Source organism: Nasonia vitripennis (genome assembly GCF_009193385.2).
Source record: "Nasonia vitripennis strain AsymCx chromosome 1 unlocalized genomic scaffold, Nvit_psr_1.1 chr1_random0002, whole genome shotgun sequence".
NCBI classification, from domain to species: Eukaryota; Metazoa; Arthropoda; class Insecta; order Hymenoptera; family Pteromalidae; genus Nasonia; species Nasonia vitripennis.
This window is the reverse complement of record NW_022279588.1, coordinates 3,100,001-3,126,422: the sequence shown is the minus strand read 5'-3', so window position 1 is coordinate 3,126,422 and position 26,422 is coordinate 3,100,001. Positions and strand designations below refer to the sequence as shown.

At 37.7% G+C, this 26,422-nt stretch overlaps 3 protein-coding genes across 15 annotated transcripts in view; 1 reads left to right on the top strand and 2 right to left on the bottom strand.

Annotated features, from left to right (window-relative positions):
• The window catches only part of LOC100117809 (rab GDP dissociation inhibitor beta), a 139,690-nt gene extending 122,110 nt beyond the window's left edge, over window positions 1-17,580 (bottom strand). The window contains exons 1-2 of one of the 2 annotated variants that reach the window (XM_031924854.2): window positions 17,150-17,580; window positions 16,896-17,062 (exon numbers count right to left, since the gene is read on the bottom strand). In XM_031924854.2, coding sequence (XP_031780714.1) covers window positions 16,896-17,056 — 161 coding nt within the window. In that variant the 5' untranslated portion in view covers window positions 17,057-17,062; window positions 17,150-17,580. Of the gene's footprint in view, window positions 1-13,013; window positions 13,189-16,895; window positions 17,063-17,149 lie in introns of those variants that run through there. The other variant, XM_031924885.2, reaches the window with a different exon arrangement.
• Window positions 11,884-26,422, top strand: part of LOC100114711 (sperm-associated antigen 7 homolog) — a 313,215-nt gene continuing 298,676 nt past the window's right edge. For 3 of the 12 annotated variants that reach the window (XR_004226823.2, XM_031924488.2, XM_031924189.2), the window contains exon 1: window positions 19,173-20,172. Coding sequence is in view for 2 of the 12 variants with exons in the window: in XM_031924488.2 (XP_031780348.1) it covers window positions 20,094-20,172 (79 nt within the window). In the remaining 10 variants the exon portion in view is untranslated. Of the gene's footprint in view, window positions 12,028-12,398; window positions 12,454-12,515; window positions 12,757-19,172; window positions 20,173-26,422 lie in introns of those variants that run through there. The other 9 variants (XM_031924272.1, XM_031924370.1, XM_031924248.2 and 6 more) reach the window with 7 other exon arrangements.
• LOC103317086 overlaps window positions 24,367-26,422 on the bottom strand; it is a 3,703-nt gene continuing 1,647 nt past the window's right edge. Inside the window, exons 1-4 of the mRNA XM_031925146.2 lie at window positions 26,419-26,422; window positions 26,233-26,309; window positions 25,761-25,995; window positions 24,367-25,233 (exon numbers count right to left, since the gene is read on the bottom strand). The exon at window positions 26,419-26,422 is cut by the window's right edge and continues 1,647 nt beyond it. Coding sequence (XP_031781006.1) covers window positions 25,154-25,233; window positions 25,761-25,995; window positions 26,233-26,309; window positions 26,419-26,422 — 396 coding nt within the window. The 3' untranslated portion in view covers window positions 24,367-25,153. The remainder of the gene's footprint in view (window positions 25,234-25,760; window positions 25,996-26,232; window positions 26,310-26,418) is intronic.

Genomic DNA, 26,422 nt, shown 5'->3' with positions numbered 1-26,422 from the left:
CTAGTGTCTCGATCGATGGTAAATGCTCTAATGAACGAGTCGTCGCCGCTGCTCGCGACGCGAGGGCTCACGTATACCTATGCGCATGCGCTCTCATATACTCTGCTCATTACTACATAGTTTCTCGGCTTAATTACATCATTACTTTTATACAGTTATTCGCACATGAGAAGCAACTCGGCTGATCTTACAAGTACGTAGATTGATCTATATTCATTCTAACAAATAATTTATCTCGACGCTCAACATTCTCATCGGCACACACGCATATACGCATGGCTTCATCCGCGCGTGGCGAAATGCTCGGGTGCGGCTCTCTCTCACTCCCGACAGTCCACTTTTCGTCGCTCGCCTCTACTGCGGTAGTAGCAGGCGGTGAGCTCGACCTTGTGTATGTGCGGCGCTTAGTTTTGGTAGTGCGACAGCGAGGCATGCTCTCCCTTTTTTCGTCCGACTCTTACGGTTTCGGATTTCTACAAATAGATTCCACGCCATAAGTCTCTGCGCATGCTAATTAAGAGTACTTGGCAGAGTGCAACTTGAGGAAGAGAGAGAGGGAGAGAGGGAGAGATTAGATTAGATTAGATTAGATTAGATTAGATTTATTTGACGTACAGTATGTTGTACGATAAAATGTATACAGCAGCAATAGTAGTACAGTAAAAATGTGTATTGTGAAAGTATGATAATGTGAAGATGGGTCAAGCGAGAGTGTGTGAGTGTGTACAGGCGTGTGTGTGTGCGTTTGAGTGAATGTGTACAAGCGAATTCAAGTGTTTGTGTTTTCAAGCTCAAGAAAGTGCTCTTTAGCTAGTCTCTTGAAACCTGAGACAGATGTAGTGTTACGAATGTGAGATGGCAGGTTGTTCCATAGGTATGAGGCGCTGATATGAAACGAGTTCCTCAGCGTCTCCGTCGCGAATGTCGGAATATCCAGAGGTATCACCTCCCCCCTAACAGGCCGAAGTGTGACGCGGAAGTCAAAGTATGCCAGTACGTATGATGGTACGGCTGTGTTAAACATTTTTCTTAGGAAACAAACAGTGAAATACTTCCTGCGTCCGGCAGTGGTTAGCCACTGCAACTCCCGCCTGTATGGGGAAATGTGCTCATCTCTTCTTACACCATAGATGTACCGAATTCCTGTATTCACGAGCCTCTGAAGTTTTAGGTCGAGTTCCTGCGTCAGGTCACAGTATACGAGGGAACAGTAGTCTATAAGAGGAAACAGGAGGGCCTGCACTAAGTGCTTGCGCAACCTGAGATTGGTGCTTTTCCTGAAAAAGTAAAGCCTGTACATTAGTGTGTGAGCACGCTTACACACTTGTGTAATATGCTCCCTCCACGTAAGCTTAGAGTCGAGCACCAATCCCAGATTACGCACGGAAGATTCAAAGCTGACCTGGGCACCCCCTATGTTAATGAAAGTGTTAGCTGTTGAGGGTAATGCGTTTATGTAGTAGGGAGAGCCCAGGACAATTGCTTTAGTTTTAGCAACATTAAGTTTTAGCTTATTCTGTTCAGCCCAACCAGTAATCCTCTCAGCATTGGCACTCATCTTGTTTGATAAAGAATTGAGCTCTTCGAGGTGGCATTGACTGTAAATTTGCAAGTCATCCTCGTAGATGAGATGGAAAACATCGGTATCAAGGCAGAAATCGATGTCATTGATGTACAATGCAAACAGCAGTGGGCCCAGAACGGACCCCTGCGGAACGCCGATGTTGAGACGCCGAGGAGAAGAACGTTCGTTATTGTCACCAACGACGGCCTGCTCTCTACCAGAGAGGTAGGAGGCAAACCAGCGGATGACTTGCTTTGAGAAGCCGAAGGTGGATAGCTTTCTCAGGAGCCTGACGTGACACACAGTGTCAAACGCCTTGCTAAAGTCAAAGAGAAGGAGTAGTGTTACTTTCTTTTTGTTTATCCAGCTCTGGCATCATCAGTTAGCTTAATTAGGCCAGACTGAGTGCTGTGACCAGTGCGGAAGCCTGTTTGAAGATTATCTAGTAATAGCCTTGATTCAAGGTATTCTGAGACTTGCCTATGCACTAGCCACTCCAGAGCCTTGGAGAGAAAGCAGAGAAGTGAAATCGGACGGTAATCAGTCAGGGCTGTTGGTGAGCTGACTTTGTTGAGTGCGCGCACAAGTGACATTTTCCAGGCAGATGGGAAGCAGGGTTCGCTAAGGGACAGGTTGAAAATATGACTTAGTAAGGGAGCAAGAACCGGCAAAGCTTTTGAGATGACAACCTGTGGGATGCCGTCGTTCCCCCTGGCCTGAGTGTCAAAGTGCGATACCGCAGCCAACACGTCCGATTCCGTTATAGGTTTGAATTCGAAATGTTCCGGGAGGTCAAGACTTTCCAGGGTAGCAAGATAATCCTCAACAGCAGGAGCCAGCGGATCATTTGAGATCGCGCTGAAATGCGTGTTGAGTTCATCTGTGGTGAATCTAGATGGTAAGGGGGCCTTGGTGGCAGAAATTCCAAGTTTCTCCAGCTCTTTCCAGATCTCAGCAATATCAGTCAAGGTGGACAGGCGTGAATAGTAATAATTCAGCCTGGCCTCCTCGACTTGTTTGTGAGCATAGTCTCTAGCTAGTCTGTAAACGCGTCGATCTGATTCGAGCCTGGAGTCCCTGAAACGCCTGTAAAGTCTATTGCTCTCGGATACAAGGCCACGAAGAGCCGCAGTGTACCACGGGTGACGTTGTCGTCCTGGAGTCACAGTCCGCAATGGAGCGAGGTGGTTGATGGCGTTAGTGAGGTTAGCGTTGAGTAAAGATATGCAGTCGTCAAGTGATGAGGTGGTGAGAGATGACCAGTCACAGACGCTAAGAAAGTCTCTCAGCTTCTCGGCGCTGATTCCTTTAAAGTTTCTGTATGAGTATGTATTTGGTACGTAGCGTGGAATCTGTACGTCGAGAGTGGCCGTGATAAGGTCGTGTCCGTTGATGAAAGGTGCGTCTGTCTTCCAGTATGACTGCAGGCGATCCTGCTCGTCGATTAGGCACAGATCAAGCCAGGTGTCAGAACCCTGTTTATGGTGTGTGGCACCATAGGGAACGGACGAAAGGGAGTTCTCATCAATGAAGGCCCTGATGAAATTGGCATCTTCAGATGAGGATAGTTGGTCAGAGTTAAAGTCCCCCATTATAACCTTCGTGGAGTAGTTGTGCATGTGAGTTGTTAGTTCGTTAATAAAGTTAGAGCCTTGGAAAAAAGGAGCATGAGGTGGACGATACACAACCCCCACGAAGATGGGAGAAACTCCCTTGGCCGATATCTCACAAAAGAGGTATTCAGGCTTGCCTGGCTTGCCGGACCATTCACCGTCGGATGTTGAAATAACACTAACCGTCAGAGATTTGTGTATATAGAGGGCCACACCTCCACCGTTTCTGTTTCTGTCTCGTCTGTAGAGCAGGTAATCATCCAGCGAGGGGATGGATGTCACCTTCTCGCTTAGCCAGGTCTCAGTAACAGCTATTATGTGGAATAAAGAGCGAGTGGATAAAAAGAGCCTGATCATCTCAATGTGACCCGTGAGAGAGTTCGCATTAAAATGACAGACCCTTAGACCTTCAGACAGAGATACCTCAGAACCCGATGAAGACACGGCGGATGAGCTTGATGGCGGACGTGGTGGGATGAAATGTAAGTGTAGCAGCTTCATTGTGGAGTGATGTTTACGGCGAGCGGGATCCGAGCTAAAAAATTATCCAGCTCGGCGTCGGTGGTAATGACGGTGGCACGCTCGTTGTCATCGTTGCAGCGGACGAACAGTCTCCCGTCCCTGACGAACGTTCGGCAGCCCTGCCTCCTCTTGGCTTCCAACCTAGCCCGTGAACGCAGCTTGTGGACGTCGGTGGGGAGTAGCTCATTGATGTTTATGAGCCCTTGGTGGTCAGGGCTCAGAGCTTTGGCCTCCTCCATCACGGTTGCGTCCAGCTCGTTGGTGTGGAGCTTGCGTTTACGAGCTTTGGCAACGACGATAGCTCGTGCTAGTGCACTCGACGAGAGGGTGACGGCCAGTGGTGGCAATCTGCCGTCACTCCTGGCGGTGTTCCGGGGTGCATCGAGCCTACCCATGACCCTGACGGATGCAATATCTCTCCGCAGGACCGTAGGGTCAAGTGCGTTTATGACTGCAAACGCGAGAAGATGCAGCGAGGTCTCACGGGTGTAGTGCAAGCCCGTGATAACAACAACACTATTTGAGGTCTGCTCCTGCCGTCGTTTGACCTCAGCCAGCTCACTGCGGAGGCTGCTAATGTCCGCAGCGCTGCTGCTGTTGTTGCTGTTGTTGTTGTTGACCTGCTGCAATGCAGAGCTCCTCGATGAGAGATCTTGGACTTGCGCCTGCAACTCGGTGATGGTGGACTCAGCATTAAGTATGCGAGTCTTGAGTGCAGGCAGCTCATCGAGGGCCTTTAGGCGCTTCTCCAGCGGGCTAAGACGTTGCTCAATTCTCGAGATCCTCTCCGACACGATGTTTTGTGTCTGGATGGCTTCCGCATGAGCATTGCGGATGTCATCGAGAGCTTCACGAATGTCCTTCAATGTAGCTTCGATGGTTGGTGGTGGGCGAGTTGGTGAAGTACTTCGTGAAGTGCTGGCTGATGGTGGTGCCGATCTCGTCTTCTTCATCCCCGGTTGTTTTGGGGTGGTCTTAGCCGCTGTTGTCGCAGTCACCCCCGCCGCCGATGTTGACCTGGGCCCCGTTTTGGCACCCTTGGCGTCCGCACAGGGAGGACAGGCTATAAACTGCCTATCGTTTACCACGACTGTCTTGATGTTGATGGTGTTCAGACATTTGGTAATGGAGCTTGCAAAAAGCACACCTTTTCGGCTCCTTGTGCTGAATATGCTGCTTACAGCTGCCGCATTGCCGAAAAGGCACTTCCCCGCTCTTTTCGCCGTTTTCAATCATTTTCGTCGATAACTTACTGGCAGTCGGTAGAGCAGAAATTCGTGATGTGATGTTGAGTTATCGACGGAGTGGTAGAGTCGTTGTTAAAACTCTTACGGCTAGATGGAGCGTTAGTGTAAAGAGCGAGAAAGCACCGACCTCAAACAATGTGCAGACGCCTTAGAAGTTCTCCCTCGATGCGGTAGATGTCTCCTCGATGTTGATTAGGAGCGGAGAGAGACGCCGTGCGAGCGGGAAACCAAGCCAAGCCGAGCCGAGTAGATTTTGAGGTTAGAAGCCGTGCAGAAAGTTTGTGCAGAAAAGATGTTGAAAATAAATTGCAACCTTCAGCGATTTATATGTCGTCGTAAAGGTTGCAAAAAAGAGCGTGCAAAGATCTACAACAAAAGAGGGCCCGAAGGCAAGAAGCGGCAGAAAAGCAGTGCGAAAGTAGGAGCAAAATGAAAAGCTGTCAAAGCGACTCACCGAGAGAGAGAGAAAGAGAGAGAGAGAGAAAGAGAGAGAGAGAGAGAAAGAGAGAGAGAGAGAGATCAACATGTTGACGGCCACTCCGTCGTACGTAATACAACAACTATAATACAGCAGAGCAGCGCGGTTACAGAGTTACGGTGCGGTTTCGGTCGGTGCGGTTCGGGTGTATGTAACTATAGAAACAATAGGTCGCGGTAAAATTGTGTGCGCACGGCTTCGTCGGTACGGATGTTTAGTGCTGTGGCGGTTTCAGTTGCCCTGTGTACGCACAGCGGCAATCGAAAGCGTCGACTAGCTGTTTTGGTTTTACGCTTGGGATTCACAGAGACGTGTGCGCACGACTCGGCGGATCTTCGGGATCAGTATCAGTACTCCCTAACACTGTGTGCGCACAGTGGCAAAAAGAGCAGAGCGGTCTCAGTGTGGTCGATTTCGGCGGCTTTGAGCGACGTCCATGTGTGCTCACGAGAACGAGGCTCGCGTTGCTCCAGGTTCCAAATATGTCATGTGTTCACGACGATAATCTGGAGGATCGGATGTAGGCTCTGTGGACTGGCCGTCACGTGTGCTCACGAGACAGTTTCGTCGACGGTTGTCTGCCTCTGGCTCTTTACCGTGTACTCACGGTACTGCTCGGATCGAAAGCTCGAGCTGAACTGCCTCTGAGGCTCATCGGTCGGCCCTATATAACCTCGTAGTATAGCTGTGTATGTCAGTATAGGTATCTGGCGGGGGAGTGTGCACGCGGCACCTAGTGCGCGTTGTCCGCGTCGCCTGATGTACGCCAGGTCGCCATTGTCCGCGCTCATGCGGACTCGCCTTTTCGTAAGTACGCGCGTGCATATTCTTTCAGCTTTACGCAGACTTGCCTTTAAGCAAAACGTGGCTTTGTTCACGTTGTACCTCGTGCGGCCGACTTCGTGCACGTTTATGCACGAGGCTGATGTCTGTTTAAATAAAATCATTGTCCCTTACAAAAGAATGATTGCGATAATATTTTGAGTGTATCGATACGTATATCGAATCAAATGTTCCTCGCTAATTGATCGTGTGCATTTAGATTCAAATATTTTTCATTCGCAATACGTTTTCAAGTCATAACGGGCTTGTCCCAAGCTGTAAAAACAAGAATTCTATTATAGTTATAAATAATAACGTAATTATTTGTGTTTTAAATAATCGAATCAAGTGAGAACATTGATAGTGTACATCGCTCCTGCGCAGTGATGCTTTGAGCCAGACAGCAGCTTCGCGGCACATAACCTTAAAATGGCATAATCCCACTTAAAAGTTTTGCTTTCTTTATCTTACCCGACTAGTCTTATGCGCCATATGATTGGCCAATCGAAAAAAGGGCACGTTTAATAATCGATTTTAAATTTAAATTTGTATTTTGGATTGGTTTTCGTACATGCTTGGAGTATCGGAGTCGGTTGTAGGATCAGGCTCCAATACGCTTTGTTCAGCCCTACTGAAAAAAAGCAGATGACAATCAGCTGATTATTAGCTGATAATCAGCTGATTGTCATCTGCTTTTTTTAGTAGGGAGGAGTCAAAGTAGGTAAAAGTAACTTGATAGTTGTATGTATAAAACTGATTTATTGATTGTAAACCTGTCTCTCTAAATTGTGCGTGTTGCGTGGTTGGCGAACAGACGCGTTCTAACAAATATGGTGTTAGAGCCTCGGCGCGTTGCCCGTCGCGCCACCCATCGTGGCAGCTCGGACAGGGGCGCCGCGAAAAGATGATGGCCGGATGGCCAACTACGCTGCTAGAAGTCCGCCCCGGGGATTAGCCGCTGCTTTCTCCAATGACTTCGGTGGTGGGCAGTGGGAGCCCCCACAGCTACTCCTTCACCAGTGATAAGTGAGGGGTTCGGAAGGAACGAGATCCAACGATGACGCTGTTGCCTGTTGAGGGAGCCATCCTGGATTGCTCACACTGGCGGGGGTGGCATGTCAGATGATGATGTTGTGGCCTGCTTTTCTTCTTCGGTGGTAGGTATTGCAGGAGGTTTTTAAGCGGAGCAAGGAGACGCACTGCGCCTGGGATGCATCGGTGATAATAGTTAATAAGTCCTAGGAGCCGGCGAAGTTTCGCTGAGTTGCTGGGCCTCAGGAAAGCTTGAATAGCGTTGATGCGGTCCTGCGGAGGTCTCCAGCCCTCGGCAGAGACCACGTAACCGACGTACGTCACCTGATTTTTACTCAGGATGCACTTGTCCGGGTTGACCTTTATGTTGGCTGCATGAAGGACATCGAAGAGCGCCTCGTATTCGTACATACTCCTCTACGTTGGTGGACGCGACAATGATGTCATAAAGATAGGCCCGAGCGAAGGGCAGGTTGCGCAGCAGCTGGTCCATTGCTCTTTCGAGTGACTGGGCGATGATCAAGTAAATTCAAATAGACCGAAAGATGTAATAATTGCTGTCTCGTGGGCACCCACGGGGGCGATAGGAAACTGGTAGAAAGCCTTCTTGAGATCAACCACCGAAAAGATGCTACCTTCTATGTTCAGCAGCAGATCCTGAATTATCGACAGCGGGTAGCGACACGGTGCGGCTGTTGAGCTGCCGGTATAGTCGCCGGTAATGTGATAGGTGCCGTCGGGCTTAAAAACGAGGCGGAGCGGGCTGGCCTAGGAGCTGTCCGAGAGCCGTACAATCCCTATCTTTAACAGGGTGCAGAATTCTGGCTTAGCAGCTTCGAGGCGAGGTCTAAGGAGGCGACGCGCCTTGGCTGCTGCTAGAGGGCCCGTTGTTAGGATGTGATGTTGTGCGTCTAGGCACGAAAGAGCGATGGTTGTGCGTCTAGGCACGGAAGAGCGATGGTTGTGCTTCCTGGGGTAGCGAGATCGCTATACTGCCGCATCAGGTCGGCGAAAATGTCCTCAGCCACGTCGGCGGATATGACAACCTCTATGGAGTGCACCTGCGTTGGCCTCACGGATCCGATGGTATGAAGCGAGGTGTCGGTGTCGAAGAAGAGCCTCCGCTGCATGTTGACAACCAGCCCGTAGTGCGCGAGGAAGTCAGCGCCAAGGATGGGACAGCTGACGTCGGCGATGACAAATTTCTAGCCAAAGGTGCGCCGCAGCCGGAGGTCCAGACCCAGGCGATGTGCGCCGAAGGTATCGATGGACAAGGTATTAGCTGCGCTGCGGGCCACGCTGGGACTGTCGCTTGACGAAAGAGCGGGGCAGCAAGGAGACTGCTGAACCGGTGTCGACGAGGAAGCGCAGTCCTGAGGTGCGATCAGTGATGTGCAGGCGTTGCTCGAAGGGTTTTTTATTAAAGTTAAGTGTCTAAGTACGCCTCCCATATTTTACAGCAGGATCAGAACTGGGAAACGAAAAAGTTACAAAGTTTAATCACACTCAGCAATTGAAACGTACTTTAAAGTATATTAAACAGTTTTTCTAATAACAACCCTACTGAAAAAAATCAGATGACAATCAACTAATAATTAATCAGCTTATACCCTGCTAAAAAAAGTTAAAAGAAGTTGATAGAAATCAATAAGATTTTTTATCGACTTTGAGTCTAACTTTTAATACCATTTTTTGCATTAGAACTTGATAAAACGCGATAACATCGATATAAGTCGATAAAATTCTATATGAAAAATCACAGTTAAAATAGACTCAATCTTCTTAAACTTCCATGTATTTCTATTGAATTTTTTCATATAGAATTTTATCGACTTATATCGATGTTATCGCGTTTTATCAAGTTCTAATGCAAAAAATGGCATTAAAAGTTAGACTCAAAGTCGATAAAAAAATCTTATTGATTTCTATCAACTTCTATTAACTTTTTTTAGCAGGGTAATCAGCTGATAATCATGCTAAAACGTCAGCTGATTATCAGGTGATATCAGCTTAATATTTTTATTAAAGCTGATAGTTATAAATATGCGTTTATATGACATAAAATGTTAATGAGCTACTGGTGAGTCGCAGTTTTCATGGAAGGTCACGTCTCTGCTGTCTGTGACCTTTCTTGCTGACGGGTCCCATACTCTATAGCCCTTTCTGTCAGAGCAATAGCCGATGAAGATGCACTGGGTAGCCTTCGCGTCCATTTTATCTCTCTTTGTCTGTGGTATGTGTACCATAGTTTTGCAGCCAAAAATCCTTAGGTGGGATAAGTCTGGTTTGTTGCCTGTCCATAGTTCGTGTGGAGTCTTGTCACCTATGCAGCGTTTTGGAGTGCGATTATTGATGTAGGCAGAGGTTGCGACGGCTTCAGCCCAGAAGGTTTTTGGTAGTCCTGCATCCAAGATCATGCACCGAGCCTTATCTATTAGAATCCTATTAATCCTCTCAGCTCTTCCGTTTTGCTGAGGGTTGCCTGGTATGCTGAGTCTCTGTTGGATACCTGAATTCTCCAACAGCTGCTTCATCCTCGAATTTTGGTACTCCGTTCCGTTATCGCTCTGGAGATACTTTATCTTCTTTCCCGTCTCGTTCTCAACGTAGTTTTTGAAATGTACGAAGCTCTTGTATACTTCGTCTTTACTCTTCAAGAAATAGACAAAAACTCTTCTGCTGTAGTCGTCCAAAAACGTTAGGAAGTATGTGGCATTCCCGATCGATTTTGGGGTTATGTAACACAGGTCGGTATGCACTAACTCCAATATCTCACTTGCTCTCTTCTCGTTTTCTCTGAACGGCTTTTTACACATTTTTGCCAACGCACATACATCGCACTGCTCGGTTGTTCCGGGTTCTATTTTTATGCCGAATGCCGCTCCGTAGCTGAGTTGCTTTACATTGTTGAAATTTAAATGCGCTAGACGCCTGTGCCATAGGCGCATGTTTTGAGTTCTATCAGGTATTACTAGTGCCGCCTGGTGGTTGCAGGGGGAACTCAGCTTTTTGTTCGGCTGCCTCTCTTCTTTATCGACTGTCGCGTTGTTTCGAACGTAGGGCACCTTATACACGCCGTTTTTCATTTCTGCGTTTAGGATCACTTTTCCTTTATTGGTCTTGATTTTACATCCGGATAGCGTGAAATCGGCGCTATACCCATTTTTGTGTATTGCACTGACGGAGATGAGGTTTGCGGCGATGTCGGGGATGAACAAGACATTTAGTAGTCTTATCGGTGTTCCGTCCTTCAACTTCATGACTACATCGCCTTCACCCTTTACAGTGACCTTCTCTCTATTTGCCACGGTTATACTTGCCAGATGCGAGTTTCTAATTTTTACAAACGCACTGCGATCGTGGCACATGTGACGAGAGGCTCCGGAGTCGACGATCCAATCGTCTAGACTTAATTGATTTTTTGCGGTAAAGGCAAAAGCCGCAACTTGGTCATCATGCTCGTCGCAGCTATCCTGGTCGTCATCATGGCTCGCGTGATTTGCGTGATGGTTATTTTGCTGGCGCTTATCTGGCAAGGTACAGTTCCTTGAAATGTGGTCGCGTTGATTACAGCGATAACAGCGTACATTGCTAAATTGGGATTTTGAATTGGTTCCTCTCCTATATTGACTGCCTCTGCGGTAAGCGTGTTTGTTTTGATTGTGAGTATAGAGTCCTACCTCTTCGGGTTTAGCTTCTTCGTTTTGCCACTTGACCTTGAGAAGTATTTTTGATCTTTTCCAATGTCTTTCAGCTTCTGATGTACTGTTGTTATACGGTCGATGTATTGCTCCGCGGAGCTACAGTCTTCTAAACGGATCTTTGTGTATTCAATTATCAAGCTGGTTTTTCGGTATAAGCTTTTGCTCGCGTAGGTCCTTTTCAGCGTCTCCCAAATTTGCTTCGGACATTCCAGATTCTCTATTTAACTTAATACCACACGATCCACCGAGAGAATGATTTTTGTTCGCGCGAGTCTTTTCTTAGTAGCGTTGGTGCTGAGAGTGTTGCCAGCAGGTGCCACTATTACATCAAAGAGATCATCGTGCTCCAGGTAAGCCTTCATCAGAACTGCCTAGTCGTGATAGTTTTCTGCACCGGATAGGCGTTCAATGCTCTGGAGCAAGGCCAAATTTTTACCTCTGTTGGCCGCCATTTCGGTCGCACTTGTGTTCGAATCTTGAGTGCTTTTCGCAACGGTTCTGCCACTGTCGGTTCCACTTACGAACGCTCAAACACTGCGTTTTATTCGTAAACTAGCGGTACACCCTGTTTAGTCGTTGGGACCCTGGGCCCATAACTTGTTGTAGTATTATTGGAGGGTGTAAGTGGAAAGGGCGAGAAATAAAGACACTCGTATATACAATTATATCTGGTATATTTAATGTTCTCTCTATTAGGTGCGTGCGGATACTCATAGAGACTCGCGCGCGTCGTACGCTTTTATACCTCGCGCTCATAGCGCCACTCACACAATCATACGTAATATATATATATATATATATATATATATATATATATATATATATATATATATATATATATATATATATATATATATATATATATATATATATATATATATATACACACACGCACACACACATGTATACGTGTATTTAAACACTGTTACAACAAAAACAAAAAGATATTCTTCTTACCAAAAATTTTTTGATTTGATGTTATTTGAAAAAAAAAATTCTATTGAAAATATATAAAATATACACCATTTTTATCGAAAAAAAACATGTATATGTAACCTTGTAAAATCATTGACCAAAATTCATGACATTTCACTATATAAATAAGTGTTTTCAGTCACTTGCCACGGCTTTTTGAAAGATCCGGACCGTCTTCTTTACTCTATCCGGGCTTAAAGTATACCTTAAACATGCCCCCTCGGACCGATCGAGAGACATTTCTAAAAAATATGAATTAAATATAGTTAGCAACAAATTTTGTAATCTAAAAAATATCAATTAAACATTGCTAGCAACAAATTTTGTTGCTAGCAGTATTTGATTTATATTTTTTAGCAATGTCTCTCGATCGGCCCGAGGGGGCATGTTTAAGGTACATTTTAAGCCCGTATAGAGTAAAGAAGACGGTCCGGATCTTTCAAAACACTTATTTATATAGTAAAATGTCATGAATTTTGGTCAATAATTTTACAAGGTATATACATGTTTTTTTTTCGATAAAAATGGTGTATATTTTATATATTTTCAATAGAACTTTTTTTTTTCAAATTACATTAAATCAAAAATTTTTTGGTAAGTAGAATTTCTTTTTGTTTTTTTGCAGGATTTAACCCAGGCTTGACCCCTTAAGTTGCGATCCCGATACCTATAGAACTTTATCTTGAATAAATCGTGAAAGTCAATCAACTACAAGTGTTTTTCTATTGAATATATCCATCCTGTATAAGCCTGACTACAGCACAGCAGCAGAGTTTCCATCCCAAGCAGTTAAACCCAAGTAAGTAAACTTCAATAATTAATTATAGATCGGAATTGTGACTTAACAATTTAATAAGTAGAATGTACGTAAAGTTATTATTAATGAAGTGGATGAGTGCGCAAACATGTTTACATTTGCCACTTTTATTGGCAACACACTGACAGGTAACGACTGTGACATGGCATGATGAACTCAGCTGCAAAGGTACATACGAAGGTTATATAATTTCTAGAATATTATTGTGATAATCTGAATCCATAATTTAAAGTACTTACTTGCAATTGCACTTTATATGGGGCTGAGCATACCGACGTTTGTCTGATAACATAGCCTTCAATCAGCTGACTCACTCCATTGCACTGGTACTCCTCTACATAGCAAACATGATCGCTTTCATATAGTTGTTTGGCTTTTTTTAAACCTTCTGGATTAAATATAATGAAATGGGTCACCTTCTGGAATCCAGTTTCAATTACTATATCAGTATCTGCACTACATTTGTATAAACTAGGTGCACAAATGACGGAAAAAGTTGAAACAAATGTATTTTATACACGAACATTGCGACTTAGGGGGTGGTAAAGTATCACATTCTCCCGCTTCATGTGTGGCGCTGCAGTACGTATCTAGCCTATATGTGGAGCCGGTACACGGTATCCTGGTAAGGATCTTACTGAATAAGTGAGAATCCTATAAAGCTAGACGCATTCACTTTGTGATGATGATCTAATGGATCTTAAACGAAAAGCTATAAAAGCACGAAAATAAGCAAAAAGAACAAAGTCTGAGGTGATAAAACCAGTAGCTTCTCTCATAAGGATACCGTGTACCGGTTTAACAAATAATACATGTTTTGTTTTAGTGCAAAACACTAATATTTTAGATTGGCTGCCTTATACATATATGCGTCAACAACAGTTCGAATAAAATATTGATAAAATCAGTAACACAAATAGGTTAAAAAGCAATTTTCAAGTATATTGGATTGCGGTGCTCCTAACAGCACAGTGTTCAACTCATACTTGCTATCGGGGTGCTATTGTGCCCCTTGATAAAGTCTATCAGATTAAATCTATTTTATTAGCGCCAAGAAAAAGTCTGCACATGTGCATGAAAATTACTCTGCGGAAATTAAAAACTCAAAGATAGTTAATATAACCTCTTACAGTCCTTTCATATTTACACAATTGTTTAAAAATCAAAAGTTACATGCTTAAAACTTTGTAAACGCATACTATATTTTATTTCACATATGCTATATTGGCCACAGCAACACTCAAAAACAATGTAACCTTTATAAACTATGTCTTTTATGTCAAAAATAAATTAAAAAGTCAAAAAAATAGTTGATTCTTATTGAAAATAAATGTTTATAGCCAAAAGTATAAATATGGGTGTCAGCCAAAATGACAAAAGCCTACTGTTTGCAGAAATTGAGAAAACTGTTGATTTCTTATCTTAAAATAGGCCCTATTCTTTACGTTCTTAAAAAAGTGATGGATTCTTAATTTTAGAAGAGAATTTTTTATCAGCTATTTAATTAAAATATTTGTTGATAACTTTAACTTACTGTTATGAGATTAGGTTAAAGGCAGAACCCCACCCTGGTGGAAACAGATTTTATGCTAAAGTGTGCCCAAGTGTTCCAAAATATGTCAAAATGTGCCGAAGTGTGCAAAAGTATACCAGAGTATTCAAATTCCTATATATAATACACTTTGGCACACATGGAATTTCCAGAAACAAACTTTTTTTTTGACACAGTATAGCACACTTTGGTATACTTTCCCTGTTAAAAATAAATACATATTTTTTGTATGTATCTTTAGTTATTTTAAATATTTATTAAATCTAAATATACGTATTTGATGTATCCATAAATAGTGTTATTATCCTTATAGTACTTCCATTTATGGCCACATCAAATACTTATATTTATATTTAATATATTTTAAATAGTCAGTCCCAAATCAGTACATATTTTTAATACGTATTATCAGGCAAATTACATGTTTTTAGTACGTACTAAAGATACATACAAAAAATATGTATTTATTTTTAACAGGGTTGGCACGCATGAATTTTTCAGAAAACCTTCCTTTCTTGTCACAGAGTGGTACAGTTTGGCATAGCTTGGTAGGTACACGCATAGTTTAGAACAGTGTTCCACATTGAGGCACTTTCATATTTATGATGAGTACTTGACAAAAGTCCTTGTACTAGTCTTAAACATTATATATATATATATATATATATATATATATATGTGTGTGTGTGTGTACAATTGATTATAAATTTATATATGTAACGTTATATACATTTATCTACATAAACTATATAAAAAATTAGCTCAGGTGATTAGGTACTTGACTGGCATTCCAAAGACCCAGGTTGGATCCTACCTCACTTTTTTATTTTCAGTCAACCCTTTAGTGTGGCATAGTGTGCCAAAATGTACCACAAAATTTAACATTTATCTTTACTGTGCAATAAGTGAGTCATAACATGCCATAATGTTAAAATTTGAATAGTTTTTCACAAATTTTCCCAACTTTGGTACACTTTGGAACCTTTTACAAAACGTGCAATATCCCTCGTGGAAAAAAAATGTAATAAATTGTAATAAATTGTAATAAAACGTAAACAAATGTAAGAAAATGTAAGAAACTGTACCTTTTTGTTGGATTTCGGACCTTTTTTCTCATACGTTTTTGTACACTTTCTTATATTTTCAGATTTGTTACCTTTTTTTTTACATTTTATTACATATATTATTTTACCGCCTTATATAGTCAATATATTTTTTTAATTATTAATTTTATAATAAAATGTAACAATGCATAAGAAATTGTAAGAGAAAGTAAAAGGATGAAGCAGAAGTAAGAAAATAAAAAAGTTGCCATTTTCTTATATACTATTACGCTTACAATTTTTTACATTTTGTTATACTATTTTATCCTGAAGCTAGCATAAACTTAAAAAATAAGTTAATAAGTCTGGTTTTCAGATTTTGACTGACATAATGACGCAAGACAATTTTCAAATGAGCTTTTTATGTGCTAGTGGCTTTTTGAGCCTTTTTTGCCTTTTAACCTATTTCACAACAACTTATAATCGATGTGATTCTGTTAAATGCTCTAAAAGAAAAACAAACAAATAACAGACTTAGGTCATTTATTTTTAGTCATAGACTTTTAGACTGTAAGTAACATTTCTGAATATAGAGACATAACTCGATACTATCATCTGGATGATAACACCGCATTAGGCCCTCATTTATGAATTGTATAAATTTTATTAATTTAAAAAAACTTCGTAAAAATATGCTGAAGGTTAACAAATTTTTGATGATTATCACTTGATAATCAGCTGATTATCATTAGCATTTTATCTCATATAAACGCATATTTGTACGTGTTTGGTACGTGTTAAATAACTTGTACCAAATCACGTTCCAATCATACTAATAAGTCTCATCATTGAAATTTTTTTCCTCAAAAGCACAAAAAGTAGCTTATCTATCCACCACTAATACACGTAAATCCACATAATTACGTGTTTAAAAATTGACTTCGATAACAACTTTTACACTTGGATTTACGTGGATGAAATACAGACACGTAAATTTTCTGCGTAAGGGCACGTAATTTTTTAGGCATTGTCTACGTACACCCACCTGTGTACATACATCGTACACGGGTTTTCCCTGTGGAAAATATTCAACCCGTGTACGTGTACGTTTGTAAAGATTGTGCCTGAGTGGATATAATTGCTTTAGCACATCTGAGTGAAAAGATCAGTATGCTAAAGCAAGAGTACACAGATTTACTCTTTGCAAAAGAAACGTAAATTACAAGTCACTAAGTAATTGATTTTCTTGCTCAGATGTGCTAAAGCAATCATACCCACTCAGGCACACTCTTCGCAAACGTACTCTAGAAAAATGGCCAAATGTTAAATTGGAAAAACTTTGTTTTCTTAATTAACGTGTCTGTACTTCATCCACGTAAATCCAAGTGGAAAAGTCGTCAATGAAGTCAATTTTTAAACACGTAATTACGTGGATTTACATGGATCTACGTGAATTAGTGGTGCAAATAGACACAACGTAATAATAAAATTTTTACGAAAAAAAAAACTCATGCTATTTGACATACCTAAACAAGTCTTCTAGGGGTGTAATTGAAGCTGATTCACCTCCATAATATTTGTTTCGATCTATATGCAATACTTTTTTACCACTAACAGACAACATACCTGACAAAATGCATTCTTTTAAACCTGTACCCAAAACAATCGCATCATACTCTTCATCCATTGTGCACTAAAATAAACAAACATTTGATATATAATTCAAGTTATATTTATTAATGGGTAAATCTGTATAGACAATAAATTTCATCTTACTTACAAAGAGTTATCTTACTAATATACAGGTATAATGGAATGATAATATAGCTTTTTTAATTTAGTTTATAATAAAAGATGATTTATTAAAAATGTATAATTACGTTTAAAATTAATAATATTAATGTAAATATTTATTATTTTTATTATGTAATTTACTTTTTGTAAAAAAAAAACAAATTGAAACTAAATAATTTGTTTGTACAAAAAAATATCAAATTCCAAATGCCAGGTTGGAAAATGATTTTACAGCAACATGAAGAGTTGAAAATTAGATATGTATAAGGAGGAGGAGTACGAACTACGAACGAGATTTGAGATAAGATAAGAATTGGCAACTGAACGATGCCGACGAGACATCTGGTGGTAAACTTGCGAACCCGAGAAGATGTAGTGTTTTTCAAAAACTAGCAAAGTCCAGCATGGCAGCCCAGCGCGCTACACGCTCGCTCAGTTTTGTTGCCCAGTTCGTAAGGCTCCGTTTAGATGGAGTCTGGCAATCTTAAGAATGTTAGATTAGAGAGACCGCGAGATTTAAATTCAACGTCAAAAGTATAAAAAAGTCATCATCGTTAATATTGTGATCCACTTTATGGGTAGATATTATAATATTTACATGAATAATCATGTTAACGCATCGGCAAATAATAATTTTTTCGAAAATATGCTTGTAAATTTCATAACCTCAAAATGGCGGATGTCGCAAGATATTCATATTGACATTCTATCTTGGATTCATAATATTTTACTTACATATTTGTAAAAACTGAATGCTGTTTTTTAAAATAATACAAAAACTTTTCCTAAGGTGGATCACAATATTTATGATGATGACTTTTTTATACTTTTGACGTTAAATTTAAATCTCGCGGTCTTTCCAATCTGCCATTCTTAAGATTGCCAGACTCCATCTAATCGCAGCCTTACTTGACCTCTAAAACTTCACTTAAAATTTTACAATCCTTTCTTTAAAAAGTGATACGGGAAAATTAAAGCCGCTGAAAATGCTAAATTCAAATTTTCGATTCAGAATGATTTTAGAAAATAATGATTTTATTGTTATAATTGAAATTGCATTTTAAATGTTGGCGCGATTCAACACAGATGTCGCTTCATAACCCAATACACCATGGCAACCAGAGTCAGGTATTAAATGCTTTACAACAAATGCTTCAAAACATAGGCCATTACTTTTTTTAGAGGGGATAACATGGAAAATGGTATATCAATATTTTCAATGGCAATATTAAATAATGTTGAAGCAATATTTCGTATTTATCACTTTTTAATTATAGCGTATACCCTAATAATGTGGTAGCAAAAAAATCACGACGCATTAATGTGTATCACGTGAATAATCGCATAATTAATCGCACGATAAATCACTTTATTTATCACGTGATATATCACGTAATTTATCACGTGATTATTTGGAGTGATTTATCACGTGTAAAATCACGTCAAAAGTCACTCGCAAAATTTAAATATTCGTTTATATTTAAATAAATTGTTTATTTTCCATCTGAATAATTATAAAATATTCAGATAGAAAATAAACAATTTATTTCAATATAAACAAATATTAATCACGTGATTTTTTTCGCCAGGGTATCACTTGACCAATGACAGAATCCAGATAGTGCGCAATCATAAAATGTCAGTTGAATACCAATTTTAATCAATTCCGATTATAACTGATTATTACCGACCCCAACACTAATTTTTTAAACACGGTTAAGTTTAGAACAACAATATTAGAACCGATCAATTCTGATCATACAATATTGGTTGAGTACTGATTTTGAACCAATTCCGATTACAACCGATTATCATAGACACAAACACTAATCCTTCAAAACACGATTACATTTGCACCACTATAACAACCAAATAATCCCGATCACACGTGATCGATTCCGATTACAAGCGATTATCCCTGAAAAAAGCAGATGACAATCAGCTGATAATTAGATTAGACAAACATCTCATATGAGATCTCATATGCGATCTTATATAGATCTCATATAGATCTCATGTAGATCTCAGTACGAATTTCAGTCATGAGATCTCATATAATATTTTTACGCGGGATTTGTTCCAATTAAAAGAAATCTGGGTTTTATGTATTCGGACCGACTTCCAATTAAACCCGATTAATACCAATTAACTAGTAGTCGTACTGCTCTATTATCTCAATTAAATTCGATTAGAACCGATCAAAATGGAATCGGCATTAATCGGGTCTAATTGGTCATTTTTAGCAGGGTGTGCTAAAGCAATCGTACCAACTCAGGCACACTCTTCTCAGCACCCGGGAAACGAAAACAGAAAAATATTATTTATTTATTTACAGAGATATAAGTTATTTGATTAAACCTTTTAAGTGTCATCTGCGCGTGAGACGCGCAGTCGATAGGGATAAATAAACATATTGAATTCTGCCTTTTTTGAGCGAAAAGCGGATTTCATTTTTTGTGTGCTAGCTCGTAGCACTCAATTTTGATTTCGATATTTCTCGAAAACGCGAACACGCACAAACAACAGTTACCAAGGTTTTCTTTATAATTTTTAATGCGCAGACGATTTGATAAAACTAAATTATTATAAAGTTAAAATATATAATTCTGGGTTCCAACTTCCCGGACCTATAGTAATACAAATAAATGCATATAAATGTAAAATTTATTTGTAGGTTATTAACTTATGAATAGTTGATAATAAAGTCACATAACAACATCTAACAATGCACTATTGCTTATCATTCCTTGTTAACTGTTGTTCTTGAGTTATTGTAGACCTTTTAGTATATATGTAATTTCTTCATCATACTATCACAGTTTTACGCTACACAGTTAGACAGTCAACTTATGTTTAAATTGATAAAAAAATCTATTGATGTTTTTTATTAAGAAAAAGAGTAAAAAGAACTACATAACACAAGTAAAAAAATGGATTTACTTGGATCTATTCTTAACTCTATGGACAAGCCTCCATCAATATCTGTTTCGCAAAAAGCATTAATGAAAAGTTAGTAATTCTGTTGTTCTTATAAAGTAAAAATCATTAAGATAATTTCTAGTATAATAGATTTGGTGTGAATAATATTTAAAGAAAACTACATGTTGAATTATATATATGTTTAATACATGTTTAAAGAAACTAAGCCATTTTAATCATTTTTGTTACAAAATAAATAATTGATATTTTGTTTCTATTTTTAATAATGCTTTTCGCCCAAAATAATTTACAGTTTCATTTTTTATATTATTTAAATTTTTCAGTTATAAGGAAGGATAGGGTCAATCTTTTTCATTTGGATTTTTAGTTTTATATCGTTAGATGTAAATAAAAAATAAAGTCTGAGTGTCAGGGACTTAGTATTTTTTTTAATTTTTAGCTCTATACCCTAAGTAGTAGAATTAAAAATTTTATAATGATAAAAACGTGAGATTTTGTCATAGTTAGGACATTTTATAATACTTATATCACACTTTTTTATTGAGTAGGTCACATTTTTTTAACAGCTCTGTCACACTTTTGTATACTTACGTTTGGTCCAAAAATTGAGTATTTGTAAAAAGTATGAATAAGTGTGAGATACCTGTTCTAAAAGTGTAACTAATGTATTTTAAAACTGTTCTAAATAATATATGAAATTATAATTTTCTGAAAAAAGCGTTACATAATTGTATAAAAGCGTTACAATAGTATAAATACAATATTATAAATTTTCTACTCCTATATGTGCTAAATATGAATAATTTATATGCATTACAAAAATGCTACAAATGTGTGTCATAATCAAATAGAAAATGCAAAAACAATAATAGAGAAGCAATGACAAAACTATGACAAACTATCATAATTTGTATATATTTTGTTACATCTTGTCCCGACTACGACAAAAACTTATGGTTTCATTACACTTTTGTTGCACTCTTGTCACATTTATATAACTCTTACGTCACACGCAATTATTTCTACTAGGCTAAATGGTTATTCTAAAATCCATGTATGCTTTTTATAAACTGGCAACTACAAAAATGCCTTAAAAATGAAGCAATTCCATAAATATCGAATTAAAACTACAAATAAAGTTAAGGTAGTACTACCCATACTGTGGTATTCAAAACAAGTCCACTTTTTATATTTTGTTTATTTGCGAGATACACATAATAATAGAAGTTGCATAAATAAAGTTACATAAAATAATAATTAAACATTCTCGTCAAACAATTTTATTTACCGTAATTATCAATAAAAAGTTTCAGACAGAAGCTGATTTGACTCATATTTTTGAGGTTAAGTGTACATTTTTGAACTTTTATGTCTTTATTACTATGCTCACGCGTTCCAAGTTTAGATTTTTGAGGTATCAACTTATTCATTACATGTTTATCTACTAATTTGCAAAGTTTGGGTAAATTCTGAATGATCTGTTTTGTGAAATCAAGCAATTACTCGAAAAGTGCAGATTTTCGCAAATTGAAATATTTAGAACTTTCGTCACAGATTCCAAACCTTCACCAAATTTTAATTGAGTGTTTATCTTATCAATATCTAACAGCATACCAAATTTTATCAAATTCTGAACGGTCAATCACTTTTGGGTAGTACTACCTTAAAAAAATATCAGAACATTCTTAACTTATTATTTTTTGTACTTTGGCATGTTGTATGCTAGAAATGAAGCTTTTTGCTATCATATAAGTGATATATATCTCTCTTATAGAGACATCTCTTATTACAGCTTTCATACAGTATTTGAAATCTTATGTTACTGCTTGAGCTAAGTTCACACTTATCTCATGGATAGTCGTGACATAACTTAAAGAAAGATTTCGATAGTATCGAATCAAAGGCAAACATGGGCCAATTCAGTGTTATCAAAGAATAAAAAAATTTCATTGGTGGGTATAATGGAAATAGGGAGCAACTTTAAACAGTTCAACAAAAAAAAAATCAAAGCGCGCAACGTGCGCCAAGCAAATTTCTTGTACATTTAAATACTATACAATAGTTGTATAACAAAAATTGGCATTTTATTACATGGTACTGCTAATTATGCGCTGTGTAACTAAGTGCCACTCAGATCACATGTACCATAATATACTACTTTAAATTGAATATACTGAATATTTGCTGATATTTTTATTTATTTTATTTATTTATTTATTTATTTATTTATATACGGGTGTGAGCCCTTAACAAAAGTAAACTTATAATATAAGGTTAATAAGCAGTCTTCACAGAGATCAAGGAATTACATATAAAATCAATTTTTATTCATAAGCTAGCATTAGAGATACTATTTGATGTTTGAAAGCATTAATATGTAGTTCTCTAATATATAACGGGGTCGAGTTCCATGTTCAAGGAAGCCTATTTTTAGTGGCGTAAAATAATTGATTGCAATTACATGTTGTTTCTTGTAGAGTATTAGGATTACTTAGATTGTAAGCTACAAATCTATTTGTAAACATGAGATGAGTATGTTTTGTCAGAAACATTAACTAAACCTTTAATCACTCAAAATGATAGTAGTGCATCATGATAGTCAAATAGCGATTGAATGGAGCAAATATGTAGACTTTTCATTATGCTAGAATAATTATGTTCATAGCGATGCATAGTTTTTTTTATTAGCCTTGCGCACAACCTAAGGAATCTATGCTGAACAGATTCAATAAACCTAATAAAGTAATTTTGATAAGGACGCCATATTTGACAACAATAAGTAAAGATAGGAATAACAAGAGTTTCATACAGAGAAATTATAGTTTAGTAATTATAGTAATTATTAGTAATAGTACAAAAAATTGTTTTGTTCGTCAAAGGGCTAACATAACTTAAAGTTTAACTTATATAATGATCAATCAGGCACAACTCTCAAGATACTTACTATGTAACTTGCCATACTCGTTTCATTTTCGACTACATTTTTGCAATGTCTATTGGCTCTCTCTTGATATATAATATAGTTTATTTTTATGGTTTTCAACAGATAATACCCTGGTAGAAATCGATATAAGTTTAAAGCTACAACATACCACGTATTACTAGAGATGGGCGAAAAATAGGTCCATTTTTCGACCAGCGATGAAACACTTTTTCGGATAATTTTTACGCATTTATTGGAGTAAGAACCAGAGTCATACCGTCTTACAAGGAATTTTCAAGCTTGTAAAAGTAGATTTCATTGTCTAAAGCAAAGCACAGGTGATAGCTAGTTGATGGCTACGAAAGTACTACGCAAAATAAGTCGGGTCAAAAAAGTGAAAAAATAAGAAAATCGCGAATATCTTCGTATGTCGTGCTTGTATAACTCTAATTAACTGTTAATTGTGTAAACCGTTTGGAAATCGATTAAAATCCGTAAGCCTCTTTGAAATTAGTGTACGACACAAGGAATAACATCAATACGAAAGATTTAAGGTTATGTTCATTCCAACAAATGCTCAAGAAATGGGAGAAAAAGCGTTTCATCACAAGCTATGACTAGGCTATTTCTCATAGCCATTTCATAGTTTACAGCCCATTTTAAATTTTCGAATTTCTACCAGGGTACTATAAGAAAATTAATCAGACTTTTGGCGCTTCCCTGGTAAAAATAACTTATTAAATCCGATTCGAAAGATAATAGGGTTTAATTGGATTTCTTAATCGGAAATTATCGAATTAAAACCTATTTAATCGATTAAAATCTATTTAATCTGATTATAAGTTTTAGTCGGACTTAATCGGATTGAAACAGTTGTGTTTTTAAATAAAATGTTATATTTGATGAAAAATACAACTGATTGAATCCGATTAAAACCGACTAAAAGTTATAATCAGATTAAATAGATTTTAATCGATTAAATTGGTTTTAATTGAATAATTTCCGATTAAGAAATCCAATTACAACCTATTACCTTTTGAATCGGATTTAATAAGTTATTTTTACCAGGGTTCTGACTACAGGAATTGGCTATAATTATACTGGGTTTTTCTAGATTTTTCAGAGATTTGCCCTGCTTGTACGTTTCGCTTTTTCCTCATAAAAAGTGAAATGTATTTTTCAAGTTTTTACTCGCTCGAGAGAAATGAATGTTATTTGCTTTTTCTCAGTATTTTGTGCAATTGATTTTTATAGTTTTTTAAATGTAAAACCTATAAAAAATGTAATTGGATTTTTGACGATTTTCATGTTAGGAGCTATATTAAATTTTACGAGATTTTTCAAGGTTTTTCACAATTTTATTGCATTTTCAGTTTTTATAGATTTTTAACTGGCAATACTATAAAAACGTAATGATACGTTTTGCACATTTCGTGATAGAAGCTACATTTAATTTTGTAGGATTTTTTGTTTCCTGAAAGTCGAAATGTCTATTGATTTTTGACGTTGTCAACGCAAAATAGTTGCTATACATACAGCGAGAAATAGAATAAACGAACGGTTTGTGGTAGCAACGTCGAAAATCACTGGGATTTCGACGCAGCAGAACGTACTTTGTGACTTTTTCCAGGTTTTAAAGACATTTTATATATTGTAATATAATTTACATATCTTCATATGTATAGTTACATATAATACAGTAATATGTATCGTTTGTATTTTACATTAACCTTAACATATCTTATATTTTCACAAACTGAACAAGAGTTATAATTAAAATCTTTGTATTAAAAAGTATTATTCCTCCTGTGATTTTTCACTGCCATCATTGCCATCATTGTTCTCATCGTTATCTTCTGATTCATCCTCATCCTCAGAATTTTTAGCTTCTGCATCTTCTTCATCCTCGTTATCAGTATGCTTTTCTGATTTATCATCATCCTCCTCAGAACTTTCATCGGAATTTCCAACATCTTCATCCATAAGGTCTTTGTTTTGAGGGTTCTCATCCTCAGAATGTTCACTTATTTCACTACCCTCGCCTGCTTCTTGGGTTCTTTTAGTATTTTTATTTTCCTTTGTAGTTCTACGTTTTCTATTCAAATCAGCATATTTCGACGCGATGTATTATCCCACTTTGGTTTGCGCTATTTCAATTTCAATAGGATCAACCTTTTTAACATTTGTTAAAAAGTATTCAAATATTCCTGAAAAATAATTAAATATTTGTATTTCATTGTACAAAATCTTAAAAATTGTCTACCGAGAAGTGTAACATCGCCTCAAGGCAATTATTGGTGCTACCAGCGTCACCGTTGGAGACAGTTGTAGCACTTATAATTTTAAGAATGCTTCTCACCCAAAGGATGCGCCACTTTGAAATACCATACCGGAAGTAACATTGATCAATTTTGTCTGACAAAATATACAGTCATGGAATAATGTAAAAAGCTAAAGAAAACTCTAAATGAAAGTTTACAGTCTAAAAACCAAAGAGTAAAATTCGACGCTTTAAAAAATTGTCAAAATCTTATCGAGATGAAAGTTTAACATAGATATACGAGATCACTTCTGAATCTGCTTTCTTTTTTAAGCATTTTAAAGCTTTCAAATTTAATGAATTCCAGTAGTATGCTAATGTAACTCTTTTTTATATATTTTGCACATTTTCGAACATAGGAGCAACTGAGAGCACTCTTTAATGTATACTTTTAATTTTTTTAATAAAACTTACCATAAACTGTAGATAATTTGTCAGGATCAATTTTTTGTTTTGGTGTAGTATTCGGTAATCTGTTACATTTACGTCCTGTTACGCTACAATTCTTTAGTGCTTCTAAACCCACGATAGTGCTGGTGACATTTTTAACAAATTTGCAATACTGATCTTTAGGTTTAGCTGCGCAGGCTTTATTGACTTCTTCGTCATATTTAACTTTGTCCATATAATAATTATTACCACAATGAATCTGTGATATTTTAAATAACATATAGAAACGAATTTTATTTACAATATAAAAATCAACAAATTTATAATATTTTTAAAAATATTAGAAATTTCTTTCCGGCTTAAACGTGTTATAAAAGGCCTTTTAATGTAAGTTACGAAAGTCTGACAAATTTCAAATAAGAGAAATATAATCATGTAATTGTTTAAATGATTTATCGATAGTCTATTTCTTTAATATTTAAAGAAATAACAATACCTCATTCTTCTCATTAACGAATCCAAGAGCTACATCTCCTAGTGAACGAGCAGAAAATGGATTTATTTTTCTAGATGCTAGAAAGATTAAGAAATATAAGCTTAATTATAAAGATGAATTTGTAAATTTAGTCATTAATTATTTCTAAAGATATTTATATAAATAAAGGACAAAATTAAATTTTACCTTT